We start from the raw sequence: 19,408 nt of genomic DNA on the forward strand, positions 1-19,408 counted from the left end.
AGAACCTTACTTATTTTCACGAAAAGTGTTTTCCTTCGTGAACACACCCTAGAGTTAGAAGTACTTCATATCTCCTATATGTAAAATATGAACATTTTTTTGCACGGATTGCCCTTCTTTTGGGGTGGTCTTTAAATTTTGCCCTCGTATTTGTGTTCTTTTAAGTTTTGCCCCTTGACTTGGATACACGAGGTTCGGGTTCGAACTCCGCTCGAGCATAAAATAAAAAATAATTTCGCACGGGGGTACAGAGAGAGTGTCTGGGATCCGGCATACAATCTTAAGGAAAAACCAAAGTTATGCGGAGGGGAAGCGAGGACTTTGCCTTGAGACATTTTTTTTTTTTTTTTTTTTTTAACTTTTCAAGCACACTTTTAGTTAAGGCACGTACTTTTGGTTATGCCTTAATTAAAAGTATGCCCACAAGGCAAAGTTCCTTAAGGAAAAATTTTGCCCATGCGCAAAAACTAAATTATGCCTTGAGGAAAAGTTATGCTCCCTCGGCATAACTTTAGTTTTTCTCGGGAAGTTATGCGGGAGGCGAGACTTTGCCTTGAGACTTTTTTTTTTTTTTTTTTTTTTAACTTTTCAAGCGCACGCTTTTAGTTAAGGCATACTTTTGGTTATACCTTAATTAAAAGTCGCACACAAGGCATAATTCCTTAAGGAAAAGTTTTGCCAAATAAGGCAAAACTAAATTATGCCTTGAGGAAAAGTTATGCCTAAAGGCATAACTTTGGTTTTCTTGGAAGTTATGCGGAGGGCAGACTTTTGCCTTGAGACATTTTTTTTTTAAAAAAAAACTTTCAAAACTTCTTTTAGTTAAGCGTACTTTTAGTTATACGCTTAATTAAAAGTCTGTACATAAGCGTAATTCATGAGAAAAGTTTTGCCCACAAGTGCAAAACTAAATTATGCCTTGAGGAAAAGTTATGTGCCAAGATAATAGTTTTTAGTTTTTTCAAAGGAAGTTATGCGGAGGGGGAGACTTTGCCTTGAGACTTTTTTTTTAAAAAACTTTTCGAGCACACTTTGGGATAGAGGCACTTTTGGTTATGCTTAATTAAAGAAATCTGTACGTAAGCGTAGTTCCGTGGGAAAAGTTTTGCTCGCATAGGCATAACTACTATGTCTTGAGGAAAAGCGGCGCTTACTCCGCGTAAACTTTGTAGTTTTCTTAAGGAAGTTATGCGGAGCGCACACTCCTCCCGGCGCTCGCTCGCGAAATTATTCTTTATTTTATCTTGAGCGGGGGTTCGAACCCAAAACCTCGAGTATCAGTTAGGGCAAAAGCTGACGTAATATGAGGGACAAAATTTAAAAATAAATATGAGACAAAAATTTAAAAACTTTAAAAAGAAGAGCGACCCCGCGGGGATTGCCAAATATGAAGATCTCTCGTAAAAGGATTATAAAATTAAAAAAGAAAAAGTTGATAAAGGGCCAAATAACTATTTTCCCCAAAAGTAATTTGATGACGCAAAATATATATCAATTATAATTAGTTAAATCAAACATATTTGAGCAAACACATATCATAAGGAATGCTGTACCACTTCACTCTGAAGATGAGGCTGCTCCACAACCCCATACCTCCACCATCTCCACCATTATTAACCTCCTTTTCAGCACCCAAATCTTCAATTCTTCCAAAAAAATCATCTTTGAACTCTCATCATAAACCCCTTCAACAAGTTGTCTCAACTGGGGTGTCATTAGTTCTTTCTTTGGGGCTTCTTGTTTCTGCTCCTAATTCCATTGCTTTGGAATCTCCTTCTTCACTTCAATTTTCGTTGGAGGCAACAAATTGTCGCGACAACGAGGCGGAGGAAGAGGTGTACACTGAAGTGTCCAAAGTGGTGAGCAATGAAAGGATTGTGGAAGAAGCTTGGCAGATTGTTAATGACAGCTTTCTTAACACTAGTCCTCGTTCTTGGTCTCAAGAATCTTGGCTTGTAAGTTGTTGTTTTTCTCTATCTACCCTTTTTGAGCTAAAGGGGTTCTTTTGAATATTAATTCTTGATAGAATATGCTTTATTTCATTCTAAATGTAGAATCTTTTCTTTGTCTCCAGAAGTTTGTCTTGTCAGATGTTGTTTCTCTCTAAAAAATCTACCTTTTTGAGCTAAAGGGGTTCTCTTGCATATCAATTCTTGATAGATATCTTGTTGAGTATTTGGTATTCTGCTGCTAAAGAATATTTTTTATGGTGTCGGGGCCAACTTGTGCCCCCTCGACTAATTCCACTTGGTAACTTTTTCCACCAAATCTTAGACAGATGACAAATAATTACCCAGTGTTTTTGTCTCCGCTGGATTTGAACCTGAAACTCATGATTCTCATCCACTTCGTTGACCATTAGGCTACACTATTTGACCACTAGGCCACACCCTTGGATACACCAGAGAGTATGCTTTATATCAAACTTGATGGTGTACTTAGATCATTAAATTTGTAAAAATTTACATATGTGGAACATATTTGGTATATTCTTACTAGAGGATATGTTTAATTTTATTTCTTATGTATAGTGGAACTTTTTTTATGGCTTTAGAATCCTCTACCTGAAAATTTACTTCCAACTTGGCAAAGGAGATACTCTTATCAATTTGATGGAGGTTAAGATTTGTATTGATATGTGTCCTGAAAATGCTGATTAGCTCTGTTGGTGGGGCAGGATGCAAATATATTTTGCTAATTAATAGAATTGCATGTTGTAGACCTTATAATGTTGTATTTGTATATACTAAAGCCATATGATTTTCTTGATTTGAAGGAATAACAAAAAAAAGTATTTCTAAGAACATTGAAAAGAAAATGTCAAACTAATTGTTGGAGATATGGACTTTATGTGATACTATTTAGTTTAATGAGGAAAACATCATATAGTGGTCGAATTTCAGATTAATTAGTAGTGAGATTCTTGAAAGTTGTGAATGCTGAATGAACCTTTGTCAACTATTTTGGGATTTCTAAAATTAAAACTATGTCACATCACACATCTTATGAGATTGAAGAAGTTCTAGTTTCTTTCTGTTGTAGACAGTGCACTTAACTAAGGTATGTAGTATTAGTGGTGGAATATAGGTCTTTCATTTGTCAATGTAATAATTTGAGGAAGGAAAATTCATGCTGCTTAGTGTACAGTGAACGAAAAATCTAACTTTGTTGCTCACCATGTCTAATGTGGATAAAACGTGATAAATGGAGCAGTTGCAGCATTTTGCTAGCACAAACATCATATCTTTATATCAAAAGTATGTCTTTCCATCTACAACATTGCATCATATCAAATTATTGAGTTTTTATGTCCATTTCAGAGTAATTATATCGGACACAACAAAATCAAGAACAAAATATTTTGTAGATGACCTAAGCATTTTATGTTTCTAGTGAAATCTGTTTTCTCATGATATCATCCTACCTAGATCATTCCTTGTCCTATCATATTCTTTGCCATGTTATCAACTTAGAAATATTCATGACTAAATATTTCTTTTTCTATTATTATTACCAGCAAAAGAAAGATGACATCTTAAGTTCATCAATTCAGACAAGGTCAAAAGCTCACGATATCATCAGGCGTATGTTGGCTAGCTTGGGTGACCCCTATACACGTTTTCTTTCTCCTGAACAGGTAATAAGTTCTCTTTAGACCTAAATTTGCATCTGTAGTGTTGATGTTGATTTTGATATGTATGTTCAAATTTGCACTCAATTTTAGAGGAAGGCAGGACAACTACCACATGGGAATGTAAAACTTTTTTGGTTTGGATTGGTACATAGGACTAGAAATCTTATTTCCGAGTTTAATATTGCAAAACTTTAAGCACTCTGGATGTATTTTTTTCATTTATAGGTTGCCAGAAATCTATCAGTGAAGTTTGCAAGTGGTCTGATGCTTCTTTGTTAGCATTAATGATTTGAAGTTCCTTTAGATTATGTCCCCACCTTTTTTGTTATACCGGTATATGTTTGTATTATTTGTATTATCAACTGTCCTGATTCTGTACTGATATTACGTCTGCCAGTTCTCCTGCATTATGTCATCCTTCCATTTTGTTTAATTGGTTGGAACCCAATTTTATGAAACCATATCTGCTAGAGACGATTTTAAGCACTTTTCGGCTTTTAGTCATCTTTACGGTCAAGCATGGGTATTGTATCGTAAACCACGAGATAGATGATTTCTCTTGGTTCCTTCTTTTTAATTCTATCTTGCATTTTCCTTATTCAAATAAACGTCTTACAAACTTTTCAGTGTTCTTGTTCCATGACATGTACTGCTTGTCATTGAAAGTTCTCCAAGATGGCTAGATATGATATGACTGGAATTGGAGTAAACCTCAGGGATGTCCCAGATGGCAATGGAGGTTCAAAACTGAAGGTTTTGGGGCTCCTATTGGATGGCCCTGCCCATAATGCCGGTGTGCGACAGGTATGTCGTATACAGTCTGTTTACTACAAAAGCACTTGCAGTAATTTTTTGCTTAGCTTTATGCTGTGGTTCTCTTTTTTTTTTCTCTTGATCAAATGCTACATATATCTGCTATTATAGTCAAACTTGATAATGCCAGTGACAGCAAGGACTTTGTCTTGGTTATTTATGGATACAATTGGAAAAGGAGAGAGAAGATTTGAACTGCAAACTAATAGCCTCTGATTCAACATGCTTTTCTCTCAAGGTGTCCAGTCCTTCTCATAGCATGTGCTTGGGGCCTTGCTTGTTAGTTTGATAGGTGTCTTGTACCGCATGATGGCTTATGATATATTTTACGTATTGGAATTTTCCATAGCTAAATATGTAGACCGCATGAAGATGTGCTATTTTGGCTGCAAGTGAGTATAAATATTAACACATACCAGTTCTTTACATTCTCTCTCCCCGCTGAAAGTATCTGGGTTTTACTACAGTTTTCCCTATTCTAGTTTGATTTACCATTCAGTAACAAGAATTAACATGTATCTTTCATTTGACCTCGTGGCAGGGAGATGAACTAATATCCGTGAATGGGGTGGATGTGCTGGGTAAATCTGCCTTTGAAGCATCATCTCTGTTACTAGGTCCAAATGGGACATCTGTGAACATCATGGTTGTGTTTCTGTACACTGCCGGACCTCAGTAGGTCTATTGTTCAATGACATCTTCATGCTGATTCTCATGATGTAATTGCAGGTTAAGCATGGGAATTGTGGACCTGTCCAGTCCATTAATGTGGAGAGGCAATCTATTGCTAAGACACCCGTTTTTTATCGGCTGGAGCAGATTGACAGTGGTTCTACTTCTGTTGGTTATGTGCGCCTAAAGGAGTTCAATGCATTGGCCAGAAAAGATTTGGTTACTGGTACATATCTGTTATATATGCGGCCCTATGTTGAGCAGAATAACTGAAAGAGAATGTTACTAGTTTAAGTGCTACTAAAGAACTTCATCAGAGAAACTAAAGCTATTTTACGTTTTAACTAAACTTTCTTCTTAAGAGTGTAACAGTAGGTGGACAACTCTCACTAGAATAACAGGAGATGGCATATGCGAAGATGCTGACACCAGAAGTAAACATTTAAATGGAGAACATAATATATGAAATGAATCCAGTTTTATTTAACTAGAGGGTTTCATGTAGCTAATGGCTCTGTCAGATATGCGGAACTAAGCTCCACAGAAATCAAGTGGAAGCACAAACTTTAAGATATATGTGTCTAGTTAAGAGGTTTTCCATGTCTTGGAAGAACAACTTGAAACCACTCTGTGATGACTACAATTGCATTTCGTAGCTCTCAACGTCGTCGAACCTTTGGGAACATCTTCGGTTGAACTGCATTACATGTTATGATAGCTTTTCATTAAAACCTGAATAGCTAATGAAATGTCAGGAGATAATGTGCTATTGTATTCTGGAATAACTTTTGTGTTGGCACTTAAAACTGTGTATAGTCTGAATTGTTTTAAGTATTGTCCATTCCGCAGATCTCACACCTGAAACATGGTCTGAACTCTTTCAGTTTCAGCAACTTAATGTGTATTAGCTTTCGCCTTTCTGGTTTCTGCTTGTAGTCTTTTTCTGAAATTGTCGAAACTTTCTGCAGCAATTAAGCGACTCGAAGGCATGGGTGCCTCATCTTTTGTTCTTGATCTCAGAGATAACCTTGGTGGACTAGTGCAGGTTTTCCTTTATCCCTTATTTGATTTGCTCTATGAGTTTGACAGGTTAATTGTTTATCAAGCGGTGAATTTTTCCCTTTCAGGCTGGCATTGAAATCGCAAAACTTTTTCTGAATGAAGGAGACACGGTAGCCGTTTTTTTTTCATCTTTTATATGGAACATTAGCTATTCTGCGATATGAATATGCTTGAATTGTCATCCTTAAATACTTATTGTTCAGTAAGAAACTATTCTAAGATATAAATATTGGCAGGTGATTTACACTGTAGGAAGAGATCCACAGTATACAAGGAATATTGTTGCAGAAGCTCCTCCTCTTATTACAGCTCCAGTAATTGTAAGAGACTTTTCATGAATGAAACTTACAATTTTCATTATATAAGAGTCCACATCTCAGATATCATCTCTAAACCAGCAGAATTCCTCAAAACTTTCAATGGCATATTTTTCCTGTCTTTGTTACGCCAATCCATTTTTGTGATATCACTTATGAAACAGAAGAATCCATCAAAGCTTTCTTCAAACTACATTTCTTTTCTCATTTTTTTTTTTTTTTTTTGAATGAACAATTGCATTAATATCGTCCTGAATGAGAAACTTGGGATCTTCCCTTCACTGTCAAGTATGAAGCAGACAGGGGCGAATCTACCCATTAAAAATGGGTCACGTGAACATGTGTTCACCCGGTCAATCTGGATATTATGTATATAATCCTTAAAATATATCTAATATTCACGAAGGAACACATGGTTAAACTACATGCTCCGCCAATTTCTTTAAGTGTTGACCACTTAATCCCTTATAAGGTTGTGGGATTGAATCCTACTAAATGCACTTTTGCGTCTTTTTTTCAAAAAAAAAAAAAAAAATTCAAGGTGAACTCATCCTCTTGAAATCATGGATTCGCCTCTGGAAGCAGAGACTTCACTTTGAATGAAAACCTTTGAGTTTTAAGGTCAAGTGGATTGTAGATGTTAGGGGAAGTTTGTTTGTAATTTCACTTTGCATCGAATTAAACCACATGCTCCACCAATTTCTTTAAGGTATATGACCACTGAAAATTCAAGTTTGCAGTTTCACCATATAAGTCTAAAGAAGTTTTAGATATTGGCTTTTAATCCTCTTATATGTCACGCCGCAGCATTAGCTTGAGTCTTTGCTTGAAGCTGTCTCAAACTTTAATGTTTTGCCTTAAATTTGCTGAAGTTGGTAAGAGCAATGGATAAATGAAATAAACAGGTTTCATATATAACATTTTGGGGATTTTTGCTAACGTTCTCCTGATTTTAGAATCATAGAGAGGCTCTGGTTATTGTTGCAAATTCAAGAAGACGTCCTTTTCTGTCTAATTCTCAAATATTACTATTTGTTTTTACTACTCTGATGGCCTTAGTAACTTCCATGCAGGTTTTGGTTAACAAGAGTACTGCAAGTGCTAGTGAAATTGTGAGTTACTCACACTACATCGCCGCACCAGTTCTTGAATTTTGAAACATTTGGGTTCTAATTTATGTTTCTTTGTCAAAAAAAAAAAAAAAAAACAAAAAAAAAACATTTGTGTTCTAATTTATGAATTTCATTTCAGGTTGCAACTGCGCTTCACGACAATTGTAGAGCTGTTCTCGTGGGAGACAAGACATATGGCAAGGTCTGAATTTGTAGTTATTGTCTTTGGCTTTTGGTTTCTCATTTCAATATTTGAACTTATTTATTGGCATACTAGATAATATATCTCTATAAATTGTAAAGCAACTTTTGTCAATGGTACACTATATTTATTAACTACTCCTCAATCCCAAATTAACAGTATAATACAAAGAGCATAATTACATCAATATCCAGCTATGCAAGGCTTCTTTGTTTCCTCCAGAAAGTGTTTCAAATCATCTAAATGCGTAGGTATAACTAAAGAAATTTCTTGAATGTTGGATTACCAAGATCAAAATGCTGTGCGGTGCACACTCATCTTGTAATGACCAGATTGAATGTGAAACTTTACCGTCGCTCTTTTCTTAAACTTTACTGTCGCTCTTTTCTTAACCTACTTTCCGCTTTTGCATTATTTCATGATTTTCATCCTATTAGTCAGTCCTCAAAGTACGAAAGCTTGATATAGATGCTCTTTCATTAATTCTCTATCAATGGCAAAATAAGCACGGTACAGATAAATTGAATATGCATGGGACTTGGGATTTTTGGGGATGAGGCTAACATGTATTGGTCTGAGGCCAAAAAGAATAGTTAAACAACTAATGCACATGGAGCTTTGAGGACCTTTGAAATTGGCTAGAAGCCAACTGTTTCTTATATCGATAGCTAGAAAATTGTGGTGCAGGGGAGGATAGGTTTGCTGATCTTCTTTCTGAGGTACATCATCACTATATTCTTCACATCATTGCAGGGCCTGATTCAGTCGGTGTTCGAGCTGCCTGATGGCTCGGGTGTGGTTGTAACAATTGGAAAGTATGTCACGCCAAATCACATGGATATTAATGGCAATGGAGTTGAACCGGATTTCAAGAATTTTCCTGGTAAGAGGCTCTGATTTACATGTGTCAGCAACATATTGTTTCTCCTTCTCTGATTATAAAACTAAATAATATTTGCAGCTTTAAGTGAAGTCAACAATCGTCTGTCCAAGTGCCATATGCAGCAAGAGGGATAAGGTAAGAGTTTCTATTTTCTTCTTGTTTCTTTATTAGCTTATGATTTCTTATCATGGCACTTTCTGTTGCATGCAGCTCGCTCGTTTTCCTTTCTGGGCCAATTCTGATTATTCTCCGTGACGGATGAATAACTTGGGCTAGTCCTTGGTCGTGCAACACATGGATTGATATGATAATAACAGATGTTAACCTCCACACTCGTTTAGCTTCACCCTTTGACTGAGCACCACCAGGAAGAAACAAAGATTGGATACATATTGCAACCTCTTCTATTTGCCTAGGCATCACTATTAAAGCAAAAAATCAGATCAATATCAGCAACTTTAATCAGATCAAGTGCAGAACTGGCCAGTGGATGTTGAAATTAGCCTGAACCAGCTGAGTTGTGTTATATTGTATTTATCTTACTGATGGCAGGTGCGCCAATGGATGCTAGTCGCACAAGGTGTACATATATAACTAGCAATTTACCCGATGTAAACAACAATGTATATTGTATATACATATTTTGAGTAAATCAATTTTATGATTGGAATGTGAGCCTCATATTGAACTAAATGAATAACAGAGGACATCCCTATTCAGCTGGAGTTTGACACTTCACAAGCGATTAAAGTGTTCCTCACTCTCTCTCTGTGTAGGTGGATTGACGAGATTCTATGAAGACGAACTTTCAGAATAAATAGATGTTTTTAGAATAAAAAACACAATTGTCTTAGATGTTCCCAAATGAGGTGTACACATTACTCATTGAATAGAGATACAAAATATAAAGTTAACAATAGAAATAATGTAACATTATGAAGTGTTAGATTCCTCCATCTTAAGCCTCTGGATTAAAGTACTTTTTGCATTTAGAGGATAATCAGCACAAATAAAGGAAATATTATACATTTGGTAATTTCTCCTCCGAACAAGATAAAAGATCCCACTAAAGCAACTAATCACATGCATATTGTATGAACATTTGGTCGCACAAATTTCATAGTGCTATAAAAAGTCGCTTCAAGTGTTACCCATCCCACACAGTTGATTTTTGGTTGAATGGTATTACCCCAAAGTGTTTCAATGCTTGCCTTGGACAGAGGTGGTAATTGTTTACAAAGGGGGTAATTGCCACAGAGTTGTGTTCTCCAAAATTCTACCTGTATTTTACATTGTATTCGCAAAAAGTTTATCTCCAGGCCAAGAATACTTTGGAACTCAGTAATGATTAAATTTCAAAAGATTTGTAACACCTGAGGAAAGGGACGGGCCAGAAAAGGTAAGGTTGAAGTTACCTTAATTTTCCTTTCTAGCGTTCCTTTTTTTTGGCCATGTGGACAAGATATGATTTTGATGATGTAAAGTGTAAACATGATTCTATTATGTGCTAGAAATCTTGATTAGGCTGCTAATATGAAGTATGGTATCAAAATGCAATTATTAATACAAGAATGGTGTCACCTAAGTTTCATAAAGGTGAAAAGGTAGTATTGTCTCATAGTAGTTTCTATAGGCTTTCCTTTAGACAATCTGAATATATACACTTCATATGACTGTCAAATATTCAGCAGGCAAAGGAAAATTTGGCAAGACATCCCCCAACTTTTTACCCTCAGAGCATAAAATGTAAAGCAAGTACTAAACAACAAAAATCTGCCATTTTTCCTTCTCCTTCTTACTTTACCCCTCAAGGTATTTGTATAATAGTGAAAAGGCAGGCAGAAAAAAAAGGGGAGAAAATTGTAACAAACTCAACCATCATATGTTAGATCATATACTGGAAGAATTTCTGAGAGAGAAACCAAAATTCTTGAAATTCCAAAGTGGTTGATTCACGTGAATAGAACATATTAAAAAGAAATCTGTACAAAAATTCTTATTTAATTTTTTTTGTTATTGTAAAAATTATTTTAAAAAATCTTATAATGTAACTACCACTTGTATAACCAAACATTATGCCGCAAATAAAATTGTAAGCGCGTATTCAAGTCTTGGACATGGTTATCAGGTATATGTGCTCGCAAGTATCTCGTAAAATTAGTTGAGGTGCGCACCAGCTGTCTCGAATACCATAGCTATAAAAAAAAAAAAAAAAAGCACAGTGGTGTCACAAGCTGGGAGAAACTTGAGATTTGCATCCAAAACTAGATTATCTTTTGCCTTATTGAGGCAACAACCTTTTGCTATTTAGGCACCTCCAATTGCTTGCAGTTTCTAGCTACCTAATGCCTCCTTTCTCAAGTCTCTTATATTCCTCTAAATTAAAACTCAATAAACCTGTATTCTAATGCAAGAAAGCTACGATTCTGTTCCCTCCTTAACTTTATCATAACTTATATTATATATACACATTACATGCAGCTACGAATGATTGCTTCCTCTTCACAGCTTACATTTCAAGTGCTTCTCTTCTTTGACAAACTCTCTCATAGAAATCAAGAAGGAAGAACAAGCATACAAAATCTATTGAAGAAGTAGCTATGACAGTTTCTTGCTGTTTCCTCTTTTGTCTTCTGATATTTTCAGGTGAATATCACTCTGTTCCCCTTTTCTTTTATAATTTTTGAAATGTATTTATATAATCTTAAATTCTAGTAAATTGTAAGTGATATTTCTACCAGAACTTGTCCTTTGATCCTTCTATATTGTAGTCTACCGCTAGATATTTTTTTGGACTATACATATTTCGATATGTTCCAACAGATAGTTTTCAATCATGAAATGCCCAGGCTAATTTTCAATATTTCCATTCAAAAAAGTTAGTTTGCATACTAAATTTTGGAGCTAACTCGTGCATGAGATTATGTTGAGAATAGAGGAATACTGATTTATTGAATGAAATGTACAGTTTTGTACCACTACTTTGCGCCCCATCGAATTCATTGATTTGAAATTCATTTACTTTACCATCTCAATATTCTCTTGCATGCATGCAGTGTTGTAATTTTTTAATTCCTGTGAAGCATTTCGATTTAATCAATTTGAATTATGGACAAACAAATAACTGTAAAGATTTTATAAGTCAAGCTTTGGCACAAATATAGGCTACTAAGGAGTTTGCCTTTCTCCCAAAAGAAAAAGACCTACTTAAACCAACAAAATTTCAATTTAGTTCTTATGAAGCTCCATTGTTTTCTGGATATCTATCAACCCCTAAGAAGATAGTACAACTGCTTAGCAGAACAAATTCTTGGTTCAAGGATATGATATGGAATCAAACAACCTTGTGATATGCTACTCATTCTCTGAACATGCGGGATCTGAAGAAAAAAGAAAGAACAAACTGACACACCTATCTGGTATTACTTACTTCAGGTACAAGCATTGCAGACAAGCCTCCCACAGAAGCCATCAGGAAAATTAAAAAACTAGCATTCCAAGAGAAGGACATTGCCATTTCACCTTCCATGTATTCTAACCAGCTAGATGTTCCCATTATTAATCCAACAACCCCAGGTTCAACAAATCCAAACCCGAATCCTAGTCCAGACCCAACGATGGATAGTCCCCCGTCACCATCTACCACACAGCCAATCACAAACCCTAGCCCATACATGAATCCCAACCCGAACCCAAGCCCATACATGAATCCTAACCCGAACCCAAGCCCGAACGTGAATCCAAACCCAAGCCCGAGCACGAATCCAAACCCAAACCCAAGCCCGAGCATGAATCCAAACCCGAACCCAAGCCCGAGCACAAATCCTAACCCAAACCCAAATCCAGGCAACAATCCGGGGCCATCTACTGGGGGTACTTGGTGTGTAGCCAGCTCCTCTGCTTCACCAACTGCTCTTCAAACAGCACTGGACTATGCTTGTGGCTTTGGAGGTGCAGATTGTTCAACTATTCAGTCTGGAGGAAGCTGCTATAATCCAAACACAATTAAAGACCATGCTTCTTATGCTTTCAATGACTACTACCAAAAAAATCCAGCTCCCACAAGCTGTGATTTCGGAGGAACAGCACAAATTACTAATACTGATCCAAGTAAGTGGAAGATTGCACCTAAGCTACTAAACATCACACATAAGTAATTCATCAATCTGCTAATTAAAAAAAGTTGGCAAAGCTTCTAATTTTTCCTTTCATTACTGCAGGCTCTGGGAGTTGTCACTATGCATCATCAAAATCAACCCCCACCACACCCCCTACCATGCCACCTCCAACTCCTCCTAGGTATAAACTATCCGAAATTATTTGAAATTTCATATTATCTCCTAACCAAGAAATGTTAAGATGTTTGTCTGACTCCTTGTAATTGCAGCACAATGACGCCAGTGAATCCATACACACCAGGTGGACCTCCAAGTGGTTTTGGTTCAGAACCAACAGATTATGGTTTAGAACCAACGGGCAGTCCCAATGGAGCAGATAACTTATCAAGCAACCTCCAGTTTATCTTTGCCGTGGCCTCTTTCATGGTGGCAGTTACAGCAACTCATTTCTAAACATATTGGGCAAGCATTGTTCACTGGAGCTGCAAGAAGACACTAGTTGTCTCCATACTTCCATTGATTCTAAAGAGGCACAATCATCATGAGATATGAAAATCCCATGGCATTCAACACATGAAACTTGTTATACTTCTTCTTCTATTTGTTGCTTTTAGTCCAAGTAGGAAGCCGGTATGTAGTGAAGAACAGCATCTTAATATAGCCAATTCTCTATTAAGATATTTCTGCAGTTAATAATATTTTAGATACGATATCTCGTTTAGGAATTTCAATGAAGAGTCAATGTACAAAATCCGGGAACTGATCCATCGACAGGAGACTGCTAATAAGATCTGCTTTTCATCGTCCAAATTATGGCATATGAGATATGCTGCTTCCCAGATACAGAGAGAACACAGTAGCACACTACATAAATTGCGAAAGCACAACTAACTTTCGAAGAATCAATTGAAACTTTGACCTCTTTTTGTTTTGCGTTTTTCTTCTTCGCATCAGTCACTGCTTAACATTATCAGAACAAAAGGACCAAGACAGTCCTCTCTTATACAGCTATACATTAGAGACAAAATATAATTGAGTTAGAATATTTTGAACTACTTCAGAAGAATGTTAACTCGTGTTAGAAATCAACAATTTGTCAAAATGTGAAGACTTCAATGGAGAAAACATGCTCTGCAAGCCACTCACTCTTCAAGAAACATGAATCTGAAAGGAGGGTTCTGTATCTCCTGGAGGAACCATTGGAATTTGCAAACTCATTCCATGTAATGTAAGCCCAAAGAAGACACTTTTTCTTTCTTTAGGTCAACGGCAAAACCCAAAATAGGAAACATTGTGTTTCATTGATAAGTAGCCCAAAATGTTGCCCAAAGTATAGAATTTAATAGGATATAAGTGAAAGCTTGTTCACAGAGGTCATCCAATTTATTCCTGCATAAATACATTCAACCCTAGTTTGTCCAACATAATTAACTAGATATACAGCTTGAAGTATACATAAGAGGGATTTAAAGAAAGATATTAATTTGCGTGATCTCCATCCCTCAAATACTCAAATAATTTACAGGACTCCTTTGAGAAATCACCGTAGTTTCAAGTCAAATCAAGAGCAAACATGGCGTAGCGACAATACAAATGATGGCTAGGGTGGCAATAATTGAACCTTGATCAAACACCTTCTGCAAGCTGCCAGCACGTGTGAAATGCTGAAAACCTAGATAAGCTGCTATAACCAAGGAAAGAATAACACCTTCCTTTGTACCCCTGCCAAGAACAACATGAATCAAATATAATTCTAGTCCATCTAGGAACGATTATTTATTTGAGGAAGATATACCAACCTTAGATTTGCAACTTGATAAGGAGCCACAATTACCATCAAGAATGCTATAAATGGCAATTCCAGTTCACCTAGAATGGTCAAGATCAAAGCCAGATGTTTCAAATAAATCATCTGATGATTGATTTTAGTAGCTAAAACCATAATAGCATTCAAAGATAACAATCTCCTTATCACCTTTGACAACACAGAAAGGGTCAAATATTCAATTCGTACTGTCCATTCACAGTTTTCTGCTGACCAAAAGCAGCATGAATACATGAACCTGATTCTGCTTCCTACTATAAATTTATCCCGTTAGTTGACTTATCAAGTTCAATTCACTTCGGAGTTGTTTGGTTTGTGAACAAGTTATACTGAGATTATAATGTGGGTATTATAATACAGAGATTAAATAATGACAGGAACATTTAATGGATATACTTTTATTGGTATATGCTTGGTTCATTGAACAAATTATGGGATATACGGAGTATGATATAAAACATGTGTTTGGTTTAATATAAGATAAACTCGGATAAACCTTTATTTCCAATGTTAACCTTAGTTTTCTTAAACAACTTTGGGGCAAGAGCTTTGGAGAGGGACATCTTTGTCATTTTGTTGTTTTATCCCGGGACAAGGTGGGAGTGGCCTCGGTGGAGGATAAGATGCGGGAAGCAAGGCTGAGATGGTTTGGGCATGTGCAGAGGAGATGCACGGATGCCCCAGTGCGGAGGTGTGTGAGGTTAGGTATGGACGGTTTCAGGAGAGGCAGAGGTAGGCCGAAAAAGTATTGGGGAGAGGTGATTAGACAGGATATGGCGCAGGTCCAGCTTACTAAGGAAATGCCCTTAGATAGAAGGTTATGTAGGACAAGGATTCCTTTGGGTATGTTGTTGTTGTTGTTGTTGTTGTTGTTGTTGTTGTTTGAACTGCTTCTCCTTGTGCCAAGGGTCTACCGGAAACAACCTCTCTACCTCCCAAGGTTCTGGTAAGGTCTGCGTACACTCTACCCTCCCCAAACCCCACTAGTGGGATTTCAGTGGGTATGTTGTTGTTATCCCAAGATCAATAATCCCGAGATTGTTATCCCAGACTGGTTGTAGTATAAAAATAATACCACAAATATGGCATTAATAATCCCAGACTTATCCCAGGACTGCTATCTGCTATCCTCTTATCCTTGTAACCAAACAACCCGAAAGGGCTGTTCACATGCAAGGGTTCAGCAGTATTCCCAGCAGTACTTTCGACCAAAAAATTGCTGACATTTTCACCTTAGAACAGAACAAGGAAAAGACCTGTGTACAATTTACTAGCTTGCTTCCAAGGGATACAACATACAAAGTAACACAAAACAAATGATAAGATAGTCAATTTTCAAATTTGACGTTTAAATCATAGAGGCATAATAAAGGGACCAACCAGAAGACCTACCAGGAAAAGAGAAGAAGAGGCGAGCAATAAGTGCCAAAAATGCTGACCAAAGGCCATATTCACCCCTGAAAGTCATTTTTCATCAGTTTGCTGTAATGTGAGAACTCCCAGCTTTATGAAGTAACCAAAAGCTAGTACACAGATGCTAAACGAAAAACTTACTGGATCCATGAGACAACCGCTGTAGGAGCTTGTAAAGCAAATAAAGGAACAAGAAAAGACTTGTGAATACCAGTGCCCTTCGCAACCATGAGCACACTAGAAAATCCAATGACTGTCAGATTGCAATATCCAAATAACAGTGCAGCACGCAGAACAGGGTTTACTTGGGAAAAAAAGAAGAGATAGTTCCTTCGTCATAAATTATACTCTATAAGGCTTAATAAAGGGCACATATTATGAATCTTCTAAAGATCAAATAGACTTAGGCCAAAGAAACTTAATGTGCACTCAGACTCTAGAAAAAGGAGAATGCAAAAAGTAAATTCCTGGAAACAAAATAAACTAATGTTACATGGCAGGAAAAAGTGTACAGTCTATACAAAGGACTTATTCACATTTCCCGAACTTACGTTAACATGTTCCAAACATTTGGACACCCTCATGTGGGTCCCACATAGCTCAAGTTCACTTTAATGACATTATTTAGGCTCAAAATTAGCCCAAATTAACTATAGAAATTCCCGGGGCTTCACAGTGTGTTACGCAACCAAGCTAATGAGCTAATGCCAAGGGCCAATGCTTTCTCCTTGTTGATGATTCTAACCAGTGTGCTACCAGCAACCCGTTTTTCATATACACCTTAGCTCTTAGAAGATCTAGCTTGTACATAAGCCTGTAAGTGACCCTTAATCATCTAATTATCTAAGAAGCTTTGAAAGTCTAAGTTGCAGACTTCCACACATAGAGGATAAAATAAGAGAAAGGTATATCAGATGGTTTAGCCATGTCTTGCACTGGTCAACAGATGCCATCGTGTGATGATTGAAAAGAATAGACCTAAAATCGTATGGAAGGGAATATGATCTACATGATCGTTGGTGCATATCAGAGAGGAACTGGAGGTGTTCTAGTGGAGTTTCTGAAGCTAATCACATTTTGAATCTTCCGGTTTGAATGATGCAGACGCTTTGCTGGACTTCATATGCTCCCTATAACTTCAGATAGGGGCTCTTTTTTATACTTATTTGGTCTAAGAGCATCTCCTTGGTGCTGGAATTCTAATAAAATTTACTTACTTAATTTAACAAAAAGCAAATGGCTTCGGTTTCTCAAGTCAACTTATAATTTGCCTGTGCTAAATATATTCAAGCAACACCTACCTCCCGTTATCTACTCCAATTTCACTCAGACAAAACAGGGTAAAAATGGAAAGGAAAAAGATTAATACCCCCATTTTACCAGCAAATGATGAAGTAAACTTAGCAGCAATAAGCATGGTGAAGTAAAGGAGACTTACAAAGAGGAAATAGCACAGACCCACTGTAGATTTCTAGGAGCAAGAGCAGCAGAAGCATAACAAACCACTCCTCCACTTCTCTTCCTCTTCATCTCTCCACTTAAATCAATTGAAACTCTGTAAAACAACAAGAAGAAATAAACCAGTGAAAACCCCATAAGGTGGAAAATACAGCTGAGACAGTTCATCCATGAAATAAACCAGTGAAAACATCAAATTTGGAAAATCCATCAACAAAAAGAAGGGTAAAAGATCAAATCTTTGAAAACACCAAAATTGAAGGAAAAAGCCCATAAAAGGGAAAAACACCAGTCTTTTTTTTTTTTTTTTTGGCTTGGAGGGGTGTGGGGGGGGGGGCATCAACTTTCAAGAACCCCACCAAAAAAAAAAAGAAGTTGGGGAGAAACCATGAAATAAAAGGGGAAAAATAAACCAAATTTGAGATGGGATTCACATATTGAATCATTCAAATAAACGAAAATTCAATTTACCTGAGAGGGTTATAGCCAAGAAAACTGGAACTTGGCTGCAACTTTTGCTGAGAAATCTTAGTCTGATGAGATTGAGGAGATCTCAAAGCGCATATCTGCTGCTTATTGTATGAAGCAAAATGGTGTGTAGGAGAAGACAGAGAAAGAGAAAGAGAAAGGGACATCATTTTCTATCTTTCTTTAAGATTCCTTTACTGTTATTTTGCTTTATGAAGACAAACAAAGTGGAAATGAAGACTCGAGAAAATGGTGATGGGAGGGAGTGAGAGTGAAAGTATATACTATCATATATCATATGTACAAGAAATGGTGTGCCACTTGTCAAATAGTGAGCATTCTTAGTTGGACAATTTGAGATACTTGACAACTGTGTCTCGTTTGGATTCATAGTATGTATGATTGGAGTTTGAAGATTTGCCTTCGCTATTTTTAAGCGTACACCTGCAAAGTGGCATTTTTTGTGGGACATTTTTATGCTCAAGTCACTATAACACCACGTTTTTTATATTTTTTGAAAGAATTCATCTTTGCTTTATTTTTTTTTTATATAAAGATAAATACTACTCTCTCAGTTTATTTTATATATAGGAAAAGATAAAGAAAGATGCGTTTGATGTTTGTGATTTGTTGTATAACAGTCTTTTGATAATCTATCGGCTCATAAATATACTACTCTCTCAGCTTTTATCGTTAGTGCGAGGACATACTTAAATCCCTTTTTTTTAACTGTTCAGGGATGTATTTGATACAGAATATGATATTTGAAGCTTCCATGAGCGAACAGGTTAATGAAGACAGTCTATGAGATATATCCATACGTTAAGGGCATATAATTTTTTTTTCTTTTGTACTAATGGCATTTGAGTAGACACAATTCTTTTTTAGGCTGAATACATACAGATCCTCTTAAACTTGTCCGAAAATTTTATTTTGACACTTTAACTACACCATGTTCCTGTTGAACACCTATACTATATAAATTTAGTATCTATTAGACACTTTTTTTATGAAATGGCAAAGTGAGTACAATGCCCCAACTCTAGGCGTGTGAAATCCATAATGTTTTTTATTTTTTCTATTTATCTCCTCTCCCTCCCACCACCTTCCTGCCACCACCACCGCCATCTTCTCTCATCCCCAACACTAAAATTTTCATCATATGTCTATGGCTGCTAGTGTCCTTTCTGTTTAATAAATACTATTTGGTCTAATTTCGAAAGAGCACCAGATTTCTTAAATATTCTCTTCCATATATTCGCTCGTTGATGCAGTAAACTTCGCCAGAGAAACAAATTGAAGAAAAGAAGGCCAAGGGAAGGGGGTGAGTAGGCGGGTGGCAGAGAGAAGAAAGTTTTTCTTTGTTTTCACGTGTAGTTTTCTTATTTGTTATATTGACACGTCAGCGGCATTTGAAATTCACGCCTTTAA

General features: G+C 36.5%; 3 protein-coding genes across 3 annotated transcripts; 2 read left to right on the forward strand and 1 right to left on the reverse strand.

The window, feature by feature from the left end:
• Positions 1 to 1,554: 1,554 nt before the first annotated feature.
• On the forward strand, positions 1,555 to 9,365 carry LOC132042986 (carboxyl-terminal-processing peptidase 1, chloroplastic). The gene is made up of 13 exons (XM_059433487.1): positions 1,555 to 1,955; positions 3,518 to 3,637; positions 4,301 to 4,438; positions 4,989 to 5,093; positions 5,177 to 5,345; positions 6,088 to 6,164; positions 6,247 to 6,291; positions 6,418 to 6,501; positions 7,572 to 7,610; positions 7,750 to 7,812; positions 8,566 to 8,695; positions 8,774 to 8,830; positions 8,906 to 9,365. Exons 1-12 carry the CDS (start codon positions 1,569 to 1,571, stop codon positions 8,827 to 8,829), a joined length of 1,413 nt encoding a protein of 470 aa, XP_059289470.1. The 5' UTR covers positions 1,555 to 1,568; the 3' UTR covers position 8,830; positions 8,906 to 9,365.
• A 3,061-nt stretch (positions 9,366 to 12,426) lies between these two features.
• LOC132043003 (PLASMODESMATA CALLOSE-BINDING PROTEIN 3-like) lies at positions 12,427 to 13,382 on the forward strand. Its single transcript, XM_059433503.1, has 3 exons — positions 12,427 to 12,805; positions 12,916 to 12,994; positions 13,083 to 13,382. Exons 1-3 carry the CDS (start codon positions 12,484 to 12,486, stop codon positions 13,264 to 13,266), a joined length of 585 nt encoding a protein of 194 aa, XP_059289486.1. The 5' UTR covers positions 12,427 to 12,483; the 3' UTR covers positions 13,267 to 13,382.
• Positions 13,383 to 14,134: 752 nt separating this feature from the next.
• On the reverse strand, positions 14,135 to 18,244 carry LOC132042994 (cold-regulated 413 inner membrane protein 2, chloroplastic-like). Its single transcript, XM_059433494.1, has 6 exons — positions 17,981 to 18,244; positions 17,490 to 17,606; positions 16,193 to 16,288; positions 16,031 to 16,095; positions 14,613 to 14,682; positions 14,135 to 14,535 (listed from the first exon to the last, which is right to left on the reverse strand). The coding sequence occupies exons 1-6, from the start codon at positions 18,145 to 18,147 to the stop codon at positions 14,370 to 14,372; spliced, it is 681 nt and encodes a 226-aa protein (XP_059289477.1). The 5' UTR covers positions 18,148 to 18,244; the 3' UTR covers positions 14,135 to 14,369.
• Between the last annotated feature and the right edge of the window lie 1,164 nt (positions 18,245 to 19,408).

This window comes from Lycium ferocissimum, chromosome 2, assembly GCF_029784015.1.
Source record: "Lycium ferocissimum isolate CSIRO_LF1 chromosome 2, AGI_CSIRO_Lferr_CH_V1, whole genome shotgun sequence".
Lineage (NCBI taxonomy): Eukaryota > Viridiplantae > Streptophyta > Magnoliopsida > Solanales > Solanaceae > Lycium > Lycium ferocissimum.